This window comes from Pithys albifrons, chromosome 8 (assembly GCF_047495875.1).
Source record: "Pithys albifrons albifrons isolate INPA30051 chromosome 8, PitAlb_v1, whole genome shotgun sequence".
NCBI lineage: Eukaryota > Metazoa > Chordata > Aves > Passeriformes > Thamnophilidae > Pithys > Pithys albifrons.
This window is the reverse complement of record NC_092465.1, coordinates 16,497,380-16,519,527: the sequence shown is the minus strand read 5'-3', so window position 1 is coordinate 16,519,527 and position 22,148 is coordinate 16,497,380. Positions and strand designations below refer to the sequence as shown.

Below are 22,148 nucleotides of genomic sequence, written 5' to 3'. Positions count from 1 at the left end.
GAAGAGCAGACACAGGGAGGAAGGAGATGGGGGGGCACAGGGTAGCTTCAGGAAAAAATAAACCTAAATAAAAAATATGGAAATTACAAGAACTGTGGCATCCTGTTTAAATTCAGAGCAGCAGACAGGCTTCAGGCATTTCCATCTGGAAAGGAGGAGGCCAGAAGAGCTCACGAGGGACTGAAAGACACTCAAGTGGACCAGGAATGGCCTTGAGCACAAAAACAGGGATGAAATTCTGATACCCAACTCACACTGGGGAGTAAAACCCTCTTTGGGAATCTGCCCTCCCCCAAACCCTCTTGGGGAGGAGAGAGGGCATGACTAGGAGCCTGTGATGGCCTCCACAATCTCCCTTGCACCCCACAACCCAGCAAGTCCAGGAACCACCACCAGGCCCATCCAAGCCACCTTTTTATTCTCCAGTGAAGCAAAGCAAGAGGAGAGGGGACACCCCTTCCATAGCAGGCCCCCTCCACCTGGGCTCCCTAGACCTCCTCTGGCACAGACCCCTGTATTCGCAACAAGCCAAAATGAGGGGAGGCATAACCCCTTGCCTGGGAGAGGGCACTGGATGGAGGGGGATTTACCCGCGGGGACGGGCGTGGGCGCCCCCCCAGCGGTTCGAACAAAGGGGAATGCGGGCGGCTCCCGCGGGGTGAGGGGCAGCGTCGCCCATGCTCAGGGGGGCCCACATCGCCTCACGTGGGCGGGGTGAGGGTGGGGTGGTGAGAGGAAGGCATCGCTCACGACACAGAAACCCTCCTGCCTTGCCCGTACTCCCCCCGCCTTTGTCTGCTCAGGCGCGGCAGCTCCAGCACCACGGACAGCAGCAGGAGCGAGGCGAGGCGGCTCTGAGCGCGCCAGGGAGCTCGTTCACATGCACCGTCTGTCCGAAGCACCCGTCGCACCCTCAAGCGCTACCCGAACCCTCCTGCCCCGGACCCTTACATCAATTTTTTCACCCTTTTTTCCTAGGGAAAACGCATTCAGGAACCCCCGCTCCTCCGCAGTCTCCCCACCCTCCATCACGCAGAGGGAGGGACACCACTCCTCCTCCTCGGTCTTCTCGGCCGCCTCGGTGTTCCGGAGCGCAGCCCCCATCTGGGGTCAGAAGCGGTGAAGGAGGACGGCTGGATCCGGAGCAGGGAGGGTCCAAGTAGCGTCTCCGTGGAGCTGGCGGCCGGGGAGGGGGGAAGGCGAGGAGGATGCGGGGAGAGGAGGTGGAAAACGACAATCCTTCTCCTTCCCTGCCCCTCGGTGCGCGGCCCCTTCCGGCCCGGGGGGTTGGTACCTCCCTAACGGTCCAGGCTGATCGTCCAGTGCTTGGACCCGTCTCCGCCCTCGCCCTCGCTCTTGAGGTCCTGGAAGAGTTGCGTGAAGTAGTGCGGGTCCGCGTTGATTCGCAGCATCTTGGCACTGAGGCGCTGGATGATGCCCAGGCAGCGCTCCCAGAAGCGCCCCTTGTCGCCCTCCACCAGGAAGGGCTTGAGCGGGTAGGAGATCTCGTTGCCCATGTAGGAGTAGGCAAGATAGAGGCAGGTGAGGAAGGCGGCCTGTAGCTCGGCCTGGCTCCCTATGTCTTCGCCCCGCAGAGCTTCCCGGCACAGCAGGTAGACGAACACCAGGTTGGCCGGGGTGATAAAGCCCTGGTCCTGCCAGCCCTGCAGCAGCAGCGAGCGGTCCACGGTGCGGAACCAGGAGATGAGCTCGCCGGGGCTCAGCTCCTTCAGGCGGTAGCAGCGGCGACACACGAAGTCCCCCAAGCAGCGCAGCAGCTCGCCGGTGGACGCCTGCACCACCACGCGGCGCGGAGACCCTGGGGGGCGGCCGCCGGCCGGCGGCGGTGGTGGCGGCGGCTTTCCTCCGCCGGAGCCCGGGTGGAGCTCCTGCGGCGCCGAGGGCACGGTGGGCACCGGCACGGCCAGCGGGCCCTGCTTGGCGCCTTCGGCCGGCCCCACCGCCGACTTGCGCAAGTTCTCGCGGTTGCGCTGCACCACCAGGGGGTCGGGCTGGCCCGGGGCCCCCGCCGGGGCCCCGCCGCCGGGTTTCGGCGTCACCTTCTTGGTGCTCTTCTTCTTCTTGGCCGAGGCGGCCACCAGCCGCTTCCAGGTGAGCGCCGAGATGAGCACGCCGGGGCGCTTCAGCCGGCTTTCGCCCTTGCCCGGCACCCTTCCCGGCGCTTTGTCGGCCAGCAGCCCCCCGCCGCCGCTACCCTTGCCCGAGGAGGCGGCGGGGGAGAGGGAGAGCACCGTGCCCATGCTAACGTCGAGCGGGACGGGCGTGCAGGGGCCAGGACGCCGGCACCGCCCATATGAGGCCGGGGCCTGCGGGGGAGGCGACCCGCACCAGGGCCGCGGTATCCGAAGATGCTACGCCGCGCCCGTTCTGGGCTCCGCGCCCGCTGCTGCAGCCAGGCGCGGCTCCGCCGTTCCCCGCCTCTCCCCGCCGCCAGCCAATCGCAGCCGCACGGGTCCCCAGTGTGCCCGCCCGCTCGCCGGTGGGCGGCGGGGGGAGGGCACGGTGCGGCTTTGCCCGGCAGCCGCCGCCGCCCCGACGTGACCTTCACCGGTGGAGGGGTGGGTCGGTGCTTCCGCCAGGGCGATGGGGTTGGGACCTGCGATGCTGTTACAGACAGCCCCCTAGCCCTTTGTGTGGGGGACATGAGGAGTCTCCCGGGGGAGTCCAGAAGGCACAGAAAGGGTCTAGGGAGAGCTTCTGAACTCGGCTGTTCTTGAGAAGTCCTGTTCTGAATTGTTACCTACAAAAGGAAATATGAACCTTCCCAGATCAGCAAAGCTCTCTGCTCCAATGATCCTTGGGGAACACGGTGGGGAAGAAGAGCCTTTGCAAATGTCAGAAAAGAGACTGAGGAGGGATGAAGGCGAAGAAGACTGAACCTGTGTGCAGGGGGCAGCTAGAGGCTTGGGTTGGGTGGAAGGCTGTCTGTTACTCGGCAGCCCACATGAAAGGTGTAGGCTTGGTGGGCAAGCCTCGCCTTTCCTGAGAACAAGCCCAACCCTGCACATGGCTCTGCAGGGAGTCAGAAGGCACCCAGCCTTGGGGGAACACCCCCAGCATCTGCTGTGCAAGCATGGAGTCCCTCATCCACCCTGCCTCTTCCGGCCCAGCTGTAGAGGGGAGATTTGCCACCAGGCTGACAGTTACCAGCATCAGGCCAAAGTCAGAGACCTCCAATAAAGGAGAATGGAACTCCTCCATGTTTGCAAGGGGAGACCAGCCAGCCCTGGTGCCCAGGGCTCCCAAACCCTCAGGGGAAGAGGGAAGAGATGCTGTACCTCTGCATCATTGCAAACTGTGTGTGATAAACCAGCCATATGTATGTGCATGGATGCTCCTTCTCCCCTCTATGGATCTGAGCATTACATAGATCAAACTTGCCCCCTCTGCTTGCTGCCCCTCTGCTCCTCTCAAGAAGATCCCACTCTGTTTCTCATAAGCTGGATGATGGATCCTGCAGCCTTGATTTCTATGATGGGTGCCAGGCATCCATTAGGAACAAAATGTCCCAGTTGCAGGGACTGCTCCTGCATGTAAAGCATTGGGAGGGGCAGCTGGGAAAGGTTTCAGGGAGCATGTCTCAATTATGCATTTTGATAGAGCATTTTATGTGTGAAACGAACATATGTTGTTGCCAGGATGTAGCTGCTGCTGGAGGGATCCAGGATAACAGGCAGTAATGAATTATCAACCGGGAGGAGCTAAGCCTGCCCCCCCACTTCCTTCTGCACTGCTGATGTTGGAGGTGTTTGCAATGAAAGTACAGGCTCAGAGCTGTGTTTCAGGCTTCTAGACTGGCCTCCTGGTGCTTGGGGCTGACTTGCCACATCTAGGGCCAGAATAGAAGCTATGCCCTCTGTGCCGTGGCAGGGAGGAGGAGCAAAGTCACACACCCACAAATCCTGCACTGTGGTCAGTTGCCATCCCGTCAGTGGGTTCTGCAAAGAACAGGCAGGTGTGCACACAGATCCTCAGATGCAGAGGTTTGCTTTGGGAGTGGCCAGAACCAAAGTGGATCTGGGCCAGCATCACCTACTCAAGGCCAGCTTAGGCTGGGCTGAAGTAGCTGGGGGGATTTGGTAAAGGGGTGTAAAAACAAAGGAAGAAAATCAGGACAAGGTTCCTGACAACAGTTAAGTCAGTTAAGTCAGCACCTTTAGCTGGTTTCAACCTAGCTGTGAAGATGGAGGAGCCCTAAAGAGAGGATGGGAAGGAGCTTGTCTTTGCTCTTTTTGCATGTTTGAGAATTTTCTGGTGTGCGAACATGGTATCATCAGAAACCAGCAGCTGAATTTTGTGGGTGAGGAAGCAGAGACCTTTCTGCATACTACTTGTTCCTGCTGAAGTAAAATTGCTCTCAGGTTGCTTCATGTGAAACACATGAAGCTGCCCCTACCTTGTGTGAGATCTCCCAAACTGGCTTCCCTGAACTCATGCAGAAAGACTACTCACATTCAACAGCGATGAACTGGAATTCACAGTAGAGGCCACAGAGTTCCCTTGCCTCCCCTAGCTGTGTTTGTGCTTATTGCACCACGCAGCTGTCTGTGTATGCATTTGCCCAAAGGCTGTTTAATCCAGTTCAGGGCTGCTCAGTGATGCAGCCTGAGGCTTCAAGTTTGACCAGTAGGAGAGCTTCAGAGTATTATTTCCTTCTTGACTGCAGCTTGTGTCCTGTTGTGGCAACAGTCCCGGACTAGAACAGGTCAGTGAGCCCATAGTCATTCTCCAAGACAGCATTGCTAACAGTGGCAAGGGCTTCCTGCAAGCACTACGGAAATACCCAAGACCTACAAGAACAGCAGGATGCTTCTTATGTGGGTAAAGAAGCAGCTTTGCAGCTTACATGGGAGGCAGCTGCACTTCCACATGAAAGAGGAGGATCTTTTCCCAACTCTATAGTTTTACTCTTCAGGCTCAGGCCCCGAGGCTGGCAGGGGTCATCTCTGCTTGGCCTTTTTCATGGTTGTAAATGGTCAGCTGGCAGGGAAAGGCACAAAGCAGGAGGAGAGGGCAATATTTCCCTTCCCTGGGGAATTGGGCTTGCCACCCTAGGCAGCAGGAATGACATGCCCTTAGATGTGAGGGAGGAAGGAAGTAGGGCTCCAGGCATAGTTGGTCTCACATCTCTCAGATTTATACCCTTGGCCAAATCTTCAGCTGCTGGTGGTGTGGCTTTGTGTGGACACTGCTGGCATATGCAGATCCTCTGCCATTTAAGGTGCCTCTAACTAGGGCAACACATACTTCAGCTACATGCCAGCACCAGCAAAGGGATGGTTTCTTGCCCAGGCCCCTAATTTGGGGTGTGCAAATGGGTTTCCCTGTCCTGAATCAGCAGTATTCCAGATGCGAGTTTGCAGCACCCTGGTTCCCAGCACAGCTGACTGGGCTCTAGGGATGGAGACAGCTAGGGAGACAGCAGTACCAGGGGAGAGAAGCAGATGTAAAACCAAGCAGCTACTGTGAAAATGCTCTGAAAGAGCTAGCACTGATCTGCAGGATCCACACAGTTCTCTGCAAGTACCTGACAGTCAGTCTCCCACTCTGCTCCACCTGACCTAAGACTCCCACTGCAGAGAGCTGGGCAGCTCTGCCTGCCTGGTTCAGACAGGAATATTGGGGGCAGGTCAGGCCTTGGCTAAGCCCATAGCAACCATTGCATCCTCTCCAAGCTGTCTCTGGCATGATGTTGCCATGCTGATGCTCTATCTCAGAAATGCACAAGTTGCCAACCTGGGGCAGAGCAGCTCTTCCAGAACCGCCTTGTCAAGAAATAGCATTTTGGAGGGTCCAGGGCCCCCTAGTCTGACTCCAGTTTCCTTCCAGGCTTTTGGGGTATTGGACACTGGCTTCGTGATGGGTCCTGGCTGAAAGCAGTTGGCACATCCCACTGCCTGATCCAGAATGATGAATGAGCATGTGTTTGCTGGCTGGCTAGAGATGCTCTTTAATAGCTCACTTGCTGTGCCGTGATCTGTCTGCCCTGGCAAAGACAGGCAGGGAAAAGGACTGTCTTCCTGATAGCAGCTGGCCAGCCAGCTCCTGCACTGCATTACCCATGGAGACAGAGCTCACAGTCTCGGTACATCTCTCAGTGACAGGGTCTGATGACCCTGGCGCTCCCCCTTGCCAGCCCACACAGTAGGCAGCTTCTGCTGCACTGGGAGCCCTGGAGTGTGAGAGTTCTCAGTAGCTCATGGCGGCCAAAAAAATTAAAGAGGGCACAGTTCACAAGTGTCACACAGAAAATAGTTTATTAAATCACTCCATGAAGAAAAGGAAAAGGAAAAAATAGGTAAAGGTAACAGCTCACTCTAACTTCAAATTACACAATATATATTGTCAAATCCTACCCATAGCCAAGTTCCATAGGTTGTATCACAGTGTCTATAAACCTTATTTACAGCTTTTAATTGGATGAAACTTTCTGGATAGATGTTTTCTTTGCCATGAGAATTTTATTTCTTCCATATTCTTTTTCATGGCAGCTTGTCCCAAAACCTTCTTATTTCATTTTGTTTTTGCTAGCTTGCTGGTTTTTCTCACAGAACTAATTAAGTGCCTGCTAGTAGGCCTCAGAATCTGCCAGCAGCTCCAAAACCTTTTTCTCAACTCAAAAATCTTTCTTTATCCTACACTGGAGCTGAAAAGCCCCAGAGGACCTGGCTGGCAAGTTGCCTGTGGTGCCCAGGGAGGAGAAACCTGTTTGTGCTTCTGAGTGCCCCAGCCTAGGCACCTGTTCCTTTTCCGTTTCTGATCCCTCTCCTCTTGTCCCCTTCTCAGGTCTCAAGGGTGGAGGGCTACAGCTGTGGCTCCACAGACAGCAAAGCTTATCCTTTGGTACCCACTTAGTGTGGCTCAGGGTGGAAGCAGTGCCTACATAAGGTGGCTGGAGGAGCTTGTGCAGCCCCTGCTTCAAAGTCGGCCTTGGGTTTGCACAGCAGAGTGGAACAGAGCACAGTCAAGTCAAGCAGCCCTGTTGCAGCCCCTGGAGAGAAGCTATTTTTGGCCTACCATTTGCTGAACAATAGTGATGGGAATGGTTCAGAGAGTTGGAGAAACACAGCTTCTCTGGGTGGAAAACATGCAAGGCAGAGCCAGGCCTTGAATCCACAAAAACGCACATCTCTTCTTCACAATCCGTGGTCAGAGAGATGGGTTCTGGCAATGGACAGCTCCTGGCTTCTGGTGGGAGAGGCAAGGGGGTCCTTGCTGGCAGTGGGGTGAGGATGTGGATTGATTGCCATCAGGGCTGTTTCCAGCCCATATGCCTCCCAGGACTGCTGTCATTAAAGCCCTTAGGGAAGAAGGTCTCAGCGCTGAGTGGAACAGGAGTGAATAACTGGGAAGTTCCAAGTATATGCATGGGTTGCTTAAATGCCTGCCACCACATCCAAGCCTTGTGGCAGGAGAAAACCCACACACCTGCAGAGTGGTAGAGGTTAGTGAAGGGGCTTTCTCGCCCCTGCAGCCAATTCGGGCTTCATCAGGAGAGCCAAGCACAGGGAGGTGGCGGGTTGTTTCTGCGCTGGACCTCCCGAAGGGGTTAGGTGGGCCTGGGTGAGTCCCTGCGCCGCGCGACCGCGTGGGGACTCCGCGCAGGAGGCTCGAGGGTGCCGGGGCTATGCTGCCCTCTCGCGGCAGCCGCCCTCGGAGCTCCTCGGGCGGGTCCGGCTCTGCTCTGGAACCCCTCCCCATCTACCGGTTGTCTCTAGCATTTCCGTGCCCGTCCCATCACCTCAATTCTTTGCTTCCCTCTGTCACCTCTGCTTTGGGGCATTGGCACAGTTGTGGGAATCTGCCACTGGTCTGAGAGAAAGCGTCTGACTGCCCTCCTGCTGACAATGATTTCTTCCTGCTACCTATGGCCCGCCTGTGAGAACCCAGCAGCTCCCAGCCTGTGCAGAAGCAGGGGGCGCCTCTGGGGCCCCCTGACAGTGAAGCTGCTGTGGTTGAAGGGACTGAGTCTCTGTGCTGATGTGGAAGGAATGCCACAGGATACTGTGTGTGAGGAGCATCTCAGAGCTTGGGGGAAACCGCAGAGGGAAGCACAGGACTAGGAAAGCATTTGTGCAAGAATTTCTCCATGGTAGTCAGCGAAGATTTATTCAGGATCATGTAGGATGCTGTGTGTGGAGCTCAGGACCCCTGGTTTCTAGATCAGAGTTGTTCCTACACCTCCCTGGCTGGCAGGAGCAGAGCAATCCAGTCCTTCGGGATTGTTTCCATCTCGCAGTCAGGCACCTGCCTTCATTTAACCTCCCCTTCAGGCATATGGAACGCTCAGCAAGAAAAAGGCAGGTTGTAGGGGCACACCTGGCTCTGCACCAGCTCTTCTGGTGCTCTCCACCAAGGCTGTGTGCATGTGCAGATGCATCTGGGCACATGCAGCAGCGTGTGCATCCACAGGCTTAGCATCCCGATGTGCTGAAACATCCCAAACTCCGGGGCGAGGCTGCATGCCCTAGTTACATTTCCTAATGGTGACAAGAAAGGCAGAGCCGTAAGCTCCAGCTCTTGGGGCACCTTGTCTCCGTGAGATGGTCAAAGGGATTAGGTGATACTTGCGGAGGGCCTCGCTGTCCACCAGGTGGAGATGCACCCCACGTTTTGACGTTGCTGGGGTGTCCTTTGGCCAGCCCTGGCGTCCTGTTTCTTTTCCCTGTCCTGACAAGGAGGGACCCTGGCTTTCCCCAGACCTTCAACTAGTGCACACATAAAGGACAAGCATGCATGTCGGACACACATGCTCTGGTGACAAATGCTGACCCCCACTAGCCCCATTCGCCCAGCAGTACAGTGAAGTTGCCTGCTTACATGTAGACAGTGGAAATTAACCCAGTGTTTTGGAAATCAGCTTCCCAACAGCCACACAAGGGGACTTAGGAGATTGTTCTCAGTGGTGTTCTGGCCTCATGGTTTTAGAATGCTTGGGGCTGACTGCATTCACTGCATAGATGAGGATGAAGTCTGTCCCAGCTCCTATCGAGTTCTCCGCATAAAGCAGATCTTGCCTGTTATATATGTGTGTGTGTGTGTGTGTGTGTGTGTGTGTGTGTGTGTGTGTGTGTGTGTGCCCAAGGACCCCTGGTCCTCTGGAGCTGCTGCAGACCATATCATCAGCTCTCCTGTGGCTATAGATGGAGGATTCCAGGCTGTGCACCCTGTGGTCGTCAACTTGAGGTGCAGCTGCTCAAGCACTGCAGCCATGTGAGATGGAAAAGACCTCACGCTCTCTGGGAGAAAAGCCTGACTTTGCCAGTCCTCAGCAACCCTGAGCCAAGGACTGGCAGCCTGAGATCCAGCTGCCCTGTACTTTAGCTTTGAGGGATCTAGGGGTAGATGCCTCTGTGCTGATATTGTGATAACTCCCAAGAATCAGTCCAAGACCCACCAGACACCTCTCACAGCCCTAGATCTGCACCATGAAGATGGGACCTGGAAGATCACTTCATCAAGCTATTGGCCACCTTTCCTATCACCCTTTTGTCCCTGATGATTGTCAGCTTCATAAAGGTTCCCATCACAGGCTGTCCCTCCTCTTCCCACGGCACCCCCAGTCTGGGACTGGGAAGGCAGGGTACTGGAGAGGGCCTCTGCCCTCGGTCATGGCCAGGCTGAAGGAGAGTCTGGTCCTTGCCTGGTGAGATGCTGTCAAGCTTGGTCTGCAGTGGAAGCGAGGGAGGCAGCTGTACAGGAAATAATCATGGCTTGTTCCAAGATTAAATTACTGGCGGGAGCATGAGAGAGGATAAAAGGAGCTGTCTGTCATTAGAGGGAATATTAACCCGGCAGTGGGCCGGGAGGGGGGAGAATTTTATTCCCTGCACTTGCTGGCTGCCAGACCCACTATGCACACAGGGCTCAGCTCTGACAGCACCTCTCAGCAGGACATGTACCCTCCCTCCCCAGCTCAGCCCACGTCACGGGCCCTTCTCCCTCCCCTGCTTGAGCCACAGATGCTTCTGTGAGCAGAGGCAGAGGAAGGATTTCCAAAGAAGTGTGGAAACTGAGGCAGGATCATGCTGCATGTCTGACACCACACGGAGGCACTGAACCACTCAGTCCCTCCATGTATCACTCTGCTTTTCCCAGCTCTTCAGCTGGTTCCTGTGGATGAGCTCAGCATGGCACAAAAGGTTCTTGTTTGGTCTGGCCCTTATCAGGGACCTGCCTTGAGGTCCTTCAGCTTGGGAGCTGGGCTGGAGTTGGAGCAGGTGAAGCCAAGGAGAAAAGAAGAGGACAGAAGGAAAACAACAGACCAGCTGCAAAGGGGTGAGCCAGCGGGGAGATAAGATAGGGGAAGAAATGCAAAATATGACTGGTGGCAGGCAGGAGGGAACGTGGGAAACTGCAGGGCACCTTGGGTCAGCCCAGATGGGAGAGACAGTTGAGAGGTCAGATCCTTTGGGGGTGCCAGGCATGGTGACAAGTTCCCAGCACTGCTTGGGTCCCCTTGCCCTTGAGCTGGGACCTGCTTTCAGGTTTGTGAGTAGCTGAGGTGGGACCCCAAGACCTCTGTGCCCTGGTGACCCTCAGTTGCTCCAAGGATGCTGTGTGGGGACTGAGCATGGTTCTGAAGAGCTGTCACAGCCTTGCTGATAGGGCTGCAGCAGAGAGGAAAGCCATGTTCTGTGGGTTGGCTCAGGGTGGCAGTTTATGGACTCTCCCATATCAGGAAAAGAGTCCCATGGGAGTTGGGGTTTCCAGAAAATGGTTCATGAAAGCCTGTGGCCTGGTGCTTAGGGCTTCCTTCCCTTTGATGGATGAGTTCTAGAAAGTTCGCAAGCTAGAATATCTCAGCTCCTTCCCACTTGTCTTCTTTCTTTCCTCCCTGGCCCATTCCCTCTTTAGCTGAGGCCTGGGCTGAGATAGGAAGATGTGCTATCCTTGGCTGCCTGGTCCAACCTGGTGATATCCCTCAAAACTAAGCCCTTACCTCTGTGCAGGATGAAGCCCCCAGTGCTCAGTCTTCCCACATGTGGAAGCCTGACTATGTGTAAACTGCCTGAGCCTGGCCTGATTTTGCCTAACCAACTTTTTCTATCAGCCTTCTCCCCTTCTGGGGAAGTCATTTGAGAAAGGCCAGTGCTGTTGGGAGCAGCCAAGGCAGTGATTCCTTCCTCCAATATAGTTGATGGAGCTGAGCTTGCAGGGAGACCAGAGCTATTGCAGAAACATTTGTTGCCTCCTCAGTGTGCACAGTTGGTACTGGCAGTGCCAATACTGCTGGTCGCTGCCTTTCCCTTGGTCTCTGGTTATTGGCATACCTGCTGTTCCTTCTCACTGAGGAAAGGTTCCCATGACACCAGCTCCATGGTACCAGGTGTGGCCTGAGATCTGCAGGTGGTTTGCACGCACATCATCCAGCACACCCCAGTGGATCCCATCCCTTGCACTCTGGACAGAGAACCTGGAACTGATGGAAACCTTCCAGGCTCATCCAGAGATCACTGCAGGCTTATACCTGGGGCAGGTTTGGCCTTGCTGCACACAAACCCCAGTGAATAGTGGTTGCCAGGATGCTGAAATTTCCAAGCCAACATCAAAAAGCAGCTGGGGATTGACTTGCGCACACTCCCACACAGCACATCCTCTCTGTTTTATGAGCAATGTTTTACAACTTAAGTGCTGCTATATTAGGCCATGCATCTAACTGGAAAAACAGGAGACAAGCGTAGCTACCTCAATGTTAGCTGCTGCTTTAACAGCTGTGTAAGCGAGTCCTCCTTCTGCTCACCTACCTTTATCCCCCTACCTTGCTCTGTGCAGGCAAGAGGCAGGCAATGGGCACCCTGTCCTGTACAGCTTGCCCTTGGCCTTGAGTGTTTTACCACCTGCTGAACTCCCCAGCCCTGCTCCTGTGGTGGGCAGGAACTGCAAAATGGGGCCAGTCCCCATTTTTTAGGGCAAAATCCTTCCCAGCTGGCAGGATATCAAGGGATTTTGTAGAGAGTATTTGGCTTTAGCTGAGGCCTTTCAGTTCCTAAGCAATGTGTTTGGGGAAGGTCAGTCCTTCTCACTGCCAGGTAGGGGGAGAGAGACGGTCTCCTTCCCAGTGGCCCCAGGAGGGGCTGCTCTCTGCCCACAGTTGCATAGATAGGCACCTCTGTAGCATACCTGCACCCGCATGGCCAGGGCACTGTTCAGTTCCTGCATCAACCCTGAGGAGCAGCAGGAAGCAGAGGACTTGGGCCCATGCCTCCTGGATACACCTTGGTTTTATTCCTTACAGCCTCTCAGGTAAGGATTGGCACAAGGAGCCTGGGGTTTCAAGAGCTTTCATCATTGGGGTTTCATCATTGACCTCTGACCTGCATCCCCATCCCTTGGCCATGGGGATAGTAGGCACAAAGAGTGTGACTGTGCTGTGTGCTACCTGGGGACAGTGGAGCGGGCAGTCCTTGGCAAGCCAGGACCCTTGCAAGAGAGCAGTAGAGTTGATTTATGCTCCTGACATTTTTCTCCCGGTCAGGCAGAGCTTTTAATAAAGAATGAGTGATTTATGACTCCTTTAAAGTGAGAAAGAATGTTACCTAAGGCAGTCTGCCCCAAACACCCTTGCCTCACTGTCTCGCTGAACCTCCAGCATCTGGGCTTGCAGGAGAGGAACAGCAACTGTGTCTGCCCCTGTCCTCCCCTAAAGCCCTCCCCACAGCCACAGTGGCCCCAGCATCCTGCCCCGCTTCCTGGCAGCAGCAGCAGCAGCCTTGGCCCTCCCTGGGGATGCCCTGGCATGCTGAGGGAATTGGTGGTGTAACCCCTCCAAACTGCCACAGGACTCAACAGTGGGGCAATGTGCAGTCCACAGGCCACCCCACATGTAGCAGTGATTCAAGGAGAGCTGTTGTCCTGACACCCCTCTGAGAGGAACCCTGTGGTGGCTGGCCTGGGGACAGGATGACAGTTCCACAGCAGTTGTCATGGTTACTGGGTATTAATGGATGCGGGCGTGACTCCTTCCCCCTACTCCTCCCCACGGTGATGAGCAGCTCCAGAAGGGAAGGGCTGCCCTCATCTCACCAGCCGCAGCCCTTCCTGTGGCGTCTTGGCCATGGAGCCACCTCCATCCTGCTCCCCAACCAGTCCAGACTCTGAGCCAATGCTGGCCTAAGCCAGCGCCAAACGCAGAGGTGGAACCAGGGAGCAACTAACTGAAGAAGCTTCTTGGGACCTGAAATGACTCTGGGGTCTCCCAGGGCAGATAACAAAGAGAATCTCTCCTCTTCCCTCTGAGCCCTGCTGCCTAGGGTTGGCTGGAGAAGGCCATAGGCCTGGGGGACATGGTGATCAGCAGGAACAAGGACACAGCAAAGCTGCAGGACCCTGCCAGCCAGCCCATTTCCCCTCTGGAAAGGGCTAATGAGTGAGGACGGGTTAAGAGCAGGGGCGGAGGGAGCATTGCCCAGACAAAAGCCGCCCCAAGAGGCTTCCAGCTGCTAATGAAGATAAAGTGCCCGGTTCCTTTTCTTCTCCCAGTGAAATCTGGTGGCTACAGGGGGAAAAATGCTTTCAAGTATATTCATTTATAACGTTATCTGGGAGGCAGGGATTCCAGCAGCCAGAGTGGCAGCTGGCTGAGACACTGATCTCACACTTTGCACATGTGCACACACACACACGTGCAAGCACCATCCGTGCAGACTTCACACAGCATATGTGAAATACCCGCAGAGCACACGCACACAGACATCAAAAGCCTGCTCTTTTTCTGCATCAAAACCACAGCTGTATGTGAAGGCAGGTGTTGAGCAAAACACCCCCTGCCCATGCCAAACACCCCCACCAGGCTGCCAGTTTCCACACGTGCTCTAAAATGCACATGGCAAGCGCAGTCCAAACACAGGCACACGACATGCCAAGGGTGTCTGCCCATCACTGGTGCATGTGCGCGTACACACGTCTGTGCATCCTGCCCCCACCCTCAGGCCTGACAGGTGTGCAAATGTGGCCAGTATTATGTGGGCATGGTGGGAGAGGGCAAGTGATGCCCAACAGGACCCCAGGGTGGAAATCCTTTCAGGGTCACAGTAGAGTTTCAGTGGATATGTGAATAAACCTCGCTACTAGTGAAGTATGTAGCAGACAGGTTCAGGGCAAGATAGGCTGAAGCTCTCCCAAGTCATGAATGGTTGGCTTCCCACCCCATCCCACCTGCAGGTTCTGTCCTAAGCCCTTCCCCCTGCTTACAGTCCCATAGTCCAGCCTTGAAACTCTCCCTAACCTTCATCCCAACTCTGACTCACAAGACCCACAGAAAAGAGTCCTACTTCTGCCCCCTACCCAGAAGCTCCTCTGCCCAGAGACCCTTCTGCATGCCTGGAGCAGACAGGCCAGGGTCAATAGGGCAGTATTTCCAAAGTGCCCATTCCCAGGCTCTCTGGGAAGGATGCTGTACATCCCTATGCTATATTAAACAAACCCAGGAGTCCCCTTTGGCCCTGCAGACCTCTGTCATGGACCAGCCCACCTCTGGGCTGTGAAATGAACCCTGCAAATGGACAGCCCATGTGCCAGATCTTGCTGGGATTGTCCCTGACCTATGCTAACTTCTAAACTGTGAGTAAAAATTGCCTGGATCAGTGCAAGATGGCCCAAGCAAAAATCATACAAGAGCAAAGCTACAAATTCACATAGGAACAATCCAACTGCTGTGCCTGGGAGTGCCCTGGGACTGTTTGTTTTACCAGTGCAGACATAACTAGAGATTCCTCCTCCTTTCCTCAAGAGGATTTGAATTAAGTGGCCCATTAACAGAGAAGCAGCAAGGGAACAGAAGACATGGGGAGGGAGAGCAGCTCTTCCCCCACTATATCTGACAACTAAACATACCCTAGACCCACCAGAGACCCTCCAGGCAGCAAGGCATGTGCTTGTAGCCCACCAGGCAGGTAGAAGTCCTTCAGAGAGAGGCAGAATCTGACCCTGTTGACACCTTCCTGCCTTCTCAGCATCATGCAGGAGCCATGCCTGGCCAGACCCCACTGGCTTATTGTGACCAACTGCCACATGGGATGGACATGAGGGCTGGGAAGAAGTGCCCCACAACTCTGGGACAAGACAGAGGGGAGCATGGATGATGTAGGCATCTCCAACACCACTTAGTATGGCTGGCTTGAGCAGGTACACCACTATATCACAGAACCCATCTGCTACCAGCAGCTCTGTGATACCTCTTGGCTCGTGATTATTAATTCATTTAGATCTGCTTGGATAGGGCTGGAGGAAGTAAAAACTAGATGGATAATTGTGCATACACCCCCAAGCAAATAATGGGAAGGGGGAAAAGAGGGACTCAGTGAGAAACTAGGAAAGCTATGGGAGGAAAGGCTGGGACTGGCATGAGGGTGAGCTCAGAGCAAGAGGTCAAGGGACTGGGTCCAGAAAATAGCACTTGGTGAGAGCTGAGAGGTCGCATTATCCCCACAGAACTGGATGGAAGAAGCAAAATCAGCCTCTGGGAAAGGTGCCAGTGCCCCTGGCCAGGGACTGTGCAGCCCCCCCAGCCCCACACTGCTCAGCCCCACTGAGCTGCCTGCACTCCTCAGCAGAGGGCAGTGGATGCACACACACCTGCCTGCACACCTGTGCTGCACATCCGTGGGCACCCACTCACCCCTATGTGCCCAGGACAAGGATAGGACACAGCCATGGGGACCAGTTCTTGGTGTTTCCAAGGCTGCTGGTGTGCTGAAGGAACTGCTTGACACCCCTTAGGGGACAAATGGGTCCCTGGAGGTTGTCAGGGAAGGTGGTGGCTGAGTGGCCTACAACAAAGCCCTGGGTCACCTGAGTGGGGACTACTGATCAGCAAGGGTTTCTGCCTGCATGACCCCAGCCCTTCCCCATGCTCTGACCTTGTCCCTAGTCACGACTCAGCTCCCTGTCCTAACCCTGCTTCCTAGCAGAGGACATGCTGTTCGCAGCCCAGGTAGGTCAGCCCCTCACTGCTCTGCTCATCACTGCAGCTACCTGCATGCTGGAGATCCCTGCCTACCCTATGAGGCTCCCATGCTCCACAGGAATCTGGAAGCTGTATTCCCTGGCTTGTTTTCACCAGCATTTACCATGGCAGAAATTCAGAGCCCTGGGCAGCAAGGACAGGGCCATAAAGGTAGCCCCAAGTCTGGGAAGGCCAAGAAAAGTATCTGCATGGAACTGTGGACTGTTAAACCAGGACCACACCTCTGTTTCTGGGGAGAGGGAGGTGCAGAAATGTCTGCATAAATGTGGGCAGCCTCCTGACTCAGTGGTCCCTGTCAGAGTACAAAGGGGTCCCCTACAGAGGTATAAGCAGCAGTCCCTATAGTTACATTAGGAGAAGCACTGTAACCATTTAAGCAGGACTACTATAGTGGTCTAAGCCACATGACAGACAGCCACAGAGTTCCCCTCCACCTGCAGGAGGGTCCCCAGTGCCAGCCCTTCATCGTGAGAGATGAAGCACCATTCCCTCGCAGTGCATCTCAGACTCTCACGGTTTTTCTGTCCTCGTCATCTCTGTGACACCCAGTCCAGATGTGCTGGGAAGAGGGAGTGGCAACCCCAGCAGCTGTGCAGCATTCAGGAAAGATGTGGAAAGTACACTTTGCAACAGCAAGCCATGAGGAGGCTGCTGAGCTGGAGGCCTGTACTTAGCCAGCCGCGACATGGCAAGGGAAGAAAGGACATTCCTCCTTTAGGAAGCAGCTTGCGCAAATAGCGTCATCCCCTCATTATTAGGAGGGAAGCCACAGAGAGGGTGTTCCCAGGCCCCAACCCCACTACCCCTCCTCTGCATCCCATGAAGGGCAATGGGAGCCAGGCAGAGAGCGAAGGACTTGTGGGATGCTGCCTTTGCCATCTAATCCCCAAGTTTGGGTCTCTCTCAACTACTACGTTTGCTGCATGGGCAGAAGCCATCCTGGCCTGGATTCAGACGAATCAGCACTTTGGGCTGAGCTCATCTGTCACTGAGCCCAGGCTGTGGCTGAGCATTCCAGAGCCTCACCAGATGCTGGAGTAAGTATGCCTTCACTGGCTTTCCTGGGTGATGGGGAAGATTGCTGCAGTGATGGCTGGAAGAGATTCCCAACCCACCCTGACAGAAGCTGTTGTCGCCTTGTTGGGATAGGCAGGGCTTGAGGAGCTGACTCAGCATAGCTTCCTTGGAATACCCTCCCAGAAGAGTTGCTTGCCCTGGCTCAAGGACCCAAAACCTTAACTGGGTGGAAGAGTCTTGAGCTGGCAAGGCAGGAAGACCTGAAGCAAGGCACTGAGCTGCTCCATGCTGGAGATGGGACATGCCTTCTGCACCTGCTCACTGTCCAGCAGAGCTCCTGCTAAGCCAGTGGGAGCTGGGCATGTCCCAGTCCCCAAGGCCTGGCCTGTCAGCCCAGCTTCGTAATAGGCACAGCCAACACTGAGTTTCCAAGAATGATTTCCATGCTAGGGGACCGTGACGCTGGGGAACCAAGCCACCACACTAGCCACTCAAGATTCTCCTCCCTGAACCCCTTTCCAAGCTCACACAGAGCCCTGCCATGAGATGGGGTATGGGATGCCAGAGATGTAACAGAGTAGTTTGGCTTCAGAGCCAGGAATTAGAAACCCAGAGGGATTTTCAGAGATCAGGGAAACCTGGAAAGTAGGCCAGAGGGCTTGTTCTTGGTTCAACCAAGGAAGGTCATCAGCTATTGGAGTGGCAGGAGGAGGCAGACCCAGTGATTCAGAACAACAACAATTTGGGTATAGGATAGGACTTGCCTAAAGCCAAAGGATGCTTCAGAGTGGTGGGTCAGAGGGAAGGGTAGAGCATCAGTGCTCCCTTTGGAGGTGGTTTTGACCTATAGGGACTAAAGCTGCCTTGGTAATTTTTCCAAAAACCCTGCATCTTTGGTGTCTCATGGCCTATGTCATGGGAAGGGCAAACCCTAAGCCAATATCTGCCCATTGAATCTAAGGTCTTGGAGAGAAACTGACCCAACCCCCCCTCCCTCCCAGACAGTGTTTCCAAAAACCATAAGCCAGAAGCAATGCCCGGGTGTCGGGAAACATCAGAGCACGTGTCTCCCATTCGCACGCGTGAGAGCAGCGTGTGGGCGTTGGGACACACCTGGCCAGAAGAATCCCAGCAAATTACTTCTCCTTGATGTCTGCCGGTTCGTCACAGCAGAAACACGGTGTGGAAAGGGCTTGGTTTTAAAGGAGTGCCGAGAGATGCCAAAGCCAAGTTGCTGCCAACTCACCTGTCACTCCTTGCACGCTGCCCTGGGGCTTGCAGAGCAGGGGGGAGGCAGGTGTTGTGGAGCCAGCTTGGCCATGATGCTGCAGCCAATGCAATGAGCATGTAGGGAGCCTCTCCAAGGCTCCCATCCTGCCAGGTGGAATTTGGGTGTGGAAAATGTGAGGCAGCCTTGAATGTTTTTTCTTCCCCTTCCCCATGACTTTCCTGAAGGGCTTTGCAGTGGTGTCTATGGGTAGTTTGTATAGTGGGAGAACTCAGTAGGGGGAACACAGGACGGTGGGGCTGGAGGTGACCTGCTCACCCCCACAGCCAGCCAGAAAGCCAGAGATGGTGTGTTGGGAAGGACCAGCAGGCAAGAGACCTGCAGAACAGACTGTTCTGCCCAGGGACCAGTACTGAGGGCCAGAGAGAAACAAGCAGCGGGCAGTGAAGGGGCTAAGGGGCCATACCTGCAGAACTGGGGATCGTCAGGGTTCCACAAGAGCTGCACAGGAAGGTGTCTGGATGCCATGAGATGCTGTGCAGCCTCTGCATATAACCTATGAGACTACTGCACAGTCAGCCAGACCCTCTTGCTTCTTCTCCACTCCCATGTGAGCTAGTAAAGCCTTGGAGAGGCTAACATACTCCCCTGCAGCCAAGCAAGGAGCCTGTCTTAGTCGGACTTTGAGGGCAGGACTTTGCTCAGCAGAGCATCCAGGGCATCTCTCCTACACTAGGACTTCCCCTGTGTGGGAACAGCTGAAGACCCAGGCTGAGAGAGGAAGGTGAGCCCCAGACAAGCTTGGTGAGGGTAAGTGCATGAGATGGCCAGGTCCATGCCTTTTTTTGCAAGGTTTTAGTACAGAGACATGCACTGTGTCAGATTGATGGCAGGGGTTGTGCTGGGGATGGGCCAGGATGGTGCTTGGGATGTGTAGCTCAGGAAGGGAGGTCAGCAAGACAGGGCACTGTGGGCAGGGACATGCTGGGGAGTCCTGAACACACTTGCCAATTTGATTGAAGGGAGCTGGCATCACCACTGACCAGGTCTGCTAGTCACGCATGGGCTGGAGGGTGCAGACAGTGAGCAACACAAAGCCTGGATACTTGGATAAGCACAGCGTGTGCAAGGCAGTGTCAGGATGAGGACAAGGGCAGGTTATACCTGCAAGACAGGAGATTCCATTTCCATGACGTGTGACAGTTGAAAGGGCTATGGGAACCTGTGAGCCAGCTCTGCATTGTGGGCACTCCACAGGCCTGGCTGGGGCATAAACATGGGAGCTGAGACGGCTCATGGGGAGCTGTTGTGCTTTAGTGCATAGCTCATGTGTCTGCTAGATCCCAGTGCCAAGTGGATCTGCCACAAGAGATGCCTGATCTGTTTGTCCAAGACAGTGATAGGTCTTCCTTTATTAGTCAAGAGCACTACAGGGAGCAAAATCTTCCCCTGGCAAGGATGGGCCATGTCCCAGCACCAGCAGTCATCCAGACATCAACTGCAGTGGACACAGGCATGCATTTGGATGCTTGAAGGCAAACAGAGCTTGTCCCAGCAGCAAGGGCCTGTCTCCTGCCTGACTAGGGGCATCTCTCACCTGTTCAAAGGGGTCCATGGGAATGCAGGGGTCTGTGTGGACTGGCTCAGCCAATGCTGTTAGCTATTGGCATCCCTGTGTCTTGGGTCTTTAGCCAAAGTAGACCAAAACAACTGCCCCAGGTGATGCTTTTTCTGGTAGTCAGGACCATCATCAAGATGTGGGGGTTTATATCCCACTGCTGATGCCTTCAACCTGGCTTCCAGGTAAAGGCTGCCCAGGACATGGCCAGGCTGTGACCATCATTCCCTGATTCAGATATGGAGGCTTACCCCCTTCAACCCATGCTGCTCTCCCAAGCATTTTTGAGGCTATTATTTCACAGGGGGTTGGCACTAGCATTCAGAATAGACCACAGGCAGCCTTGTCATGCCCCTCTCCCTTCAGTGTTTTGTCCTGTTAATACATGGCTGATGGAGAAGGTTTTGCAAGGCTTTACGATGTAACCACCTGGGTCCCTGTCATCAGAGCAGCATGGGGTGGTACCACACAGCTATGAAACCCCAGGGAAATACTGAACAAAGCTCAACTTGTGTAAACCACACCAGCCCTGGTGAGGTGTCTACCACCTCCCTGGCCTCCTGCCCTCCCCGCTCAGCCTATCTCAGCCCACGTTTAACAATTACTTCTCTCCACACAGCTCCCCAGCTGTGGGCCAATTCCCCAGTGGCAACTCCTGTATGCTTCCCAGGAGTTACATCAGTGGGGAGTTGGACCATGCATATTCTCTGTGCAGCACCTCACAATGTGGCAGCCAGCACCTCCCCTGGATTTACCAGAAGTGATGTTGGACATTGGCTGAGCATCCCCAGGAGGCAACAGCATCTCTTTTACCTCCCATCAAGGGAAAGTTGGTGCCCTGCCCTCAGATTGCAGGGAAGGGGGTCTTGGCAGGTGCAGTTACCTGAGATGGAAGTGGTCCAAAGTGGTAGATTTAACATTCTGGCTTTGGATGCTGGTGAGCATCAAGCCATCAGGGCATAAGGGAGCATGCTTTGCCCAATACATCCAGTAACAATCCCACCACAAGTCAGCACCCTTGTCAGAGTGTGCTGAGATAGTCTTACCCATCCATAGTATGCTTGTCTTCAGCTAACAGTACAGAGACACTGCAGAGAATCAGCCTGAGGTGCCTGGAGCTACCACCCCACATCTCCATCCTCTTGGTGCCAGCAGGTACAGCTCATCACATGGTATCTGGATGTTAAGGCCAGAAGGAATCGCTCCCACAAAACCATGAATCTCTCAAAGCATTGCCATTGTGTGTTCTGGGAAATCTGTGCCCAGCTGGCATGCCATGATATACTGGACTTGTCAGTGCTCAACCTGGCATTGCTGTGTGGTGTGGCAGTGGGGGCTGTCCCGTCCCTCCCTCTCCCTGTACGGATGCTATGCTGGCACCATCGGAGAGAGTGGAACTCCTCTCCATGCTGGCAGGGCACATGCCACCTCCTTCCCCGGAGGGCCCCACCTGTGCCAGGCTCAGCATGGGAGGCTTCTGTGACACCAGGCTGGGTGAGCAGCGAGGAGTACAGTGATGGTGAGCCAGCACTTGGGGAGGGGTACTCAAAGTTCAGGAGCATCCATTTTCAGGATTGTGTATTGGGGAGCACTGGAGGAGCAGGGAGACAGAGAGCAAGGGTCTTCTGCACTCACCTCTCCCAACTGGGACAATCCTCCTTCACTTCATAATCTCTCCCAATCCTCTTCCATCCATGCAGCCTCTCCAGCCCCTGCCCTCTGCTTCCCACACGGCTTGTCTCCTCTTCAGTTGTACCCAAGGGACCTCTATGTAGGGCTGAGAGATGAAGCCAGAGACAGGACTGAGGGCCATCTTTCTGCAGAGAGAGGGACTTTCCTCATGAGACAGTCGGGGCTCACTCTGTAAAGGGTGACATCACTGAAGGGATCTTCTGGTCTTCTCTCATTGTGAGCAGCTGCACTTCTCTGACTCTTGAAGGGTATCTGAGTGCTTATGCTTGGTCCATTGGCTTTGGAGGAGCCACAGACCTGGAAATGGTGGTGCAAGGGAGTGAGATGGGGGGGTGATGTGGCCCAGGGTGGTGGTGTGGCCCAGCCATCCCTTTATGCCTATCACTGACAGCCCTTCTGGCCATGAGATGGCTTTTTTATCTCCTGGATGGCTGGTGCCAGCCTTGGCCCAGCTCTTTGAGATTCCTTGTGCCCTCACCTGGCAAGGGAGCAGCTGACACAGGGACTGGGAGAGGCAAGGAGACTCAGATACCCACCAGGAGGTGGAAAATGGCCCAGAGCAGAAAGCACAGCAAGGTCGGGTGTTGCTGTTTGCCATCTATTAT

General features: G+C 54.9%; 1 protein-coding gene across 1 annotated transcript; it reads right to left on the bottom strand.

Moving 5' to 3' along the window:
- Positions 1 to 401: 401 nt before the first annotated feature.
- On the bottom strand, positions 402 to 2,434 carry CDK5R2 (cyclin dependent kinase 5 regulatory subunit 2). Its single transcript, XM_071562227.1, has one exon. It carries the CDS (start codon positions 2,259 to 2,261, stop codon positions 1,299 to 1,301), a length of 963 nt encoding a protein of 320 aa, XP_071418328.1. The 5' UTR covers positions 2,262 to 2,434; the 3' UTR covers positions 402 to 1,298.
- Between the last annotated feature and the right edge of the window lie 19,714 nt (positions 2,435 to 22,148).

What these genes read in the sequence shown, in the direction of transcription:
- CDK5R2 (XM_071562227.1), bottom strand. Translation starts at nt 2,261, where the DNA reads ATGGGCACGGTGCTCTCCCTCTCCCCCGCCGCCTCCTCGGGCAAGGGT.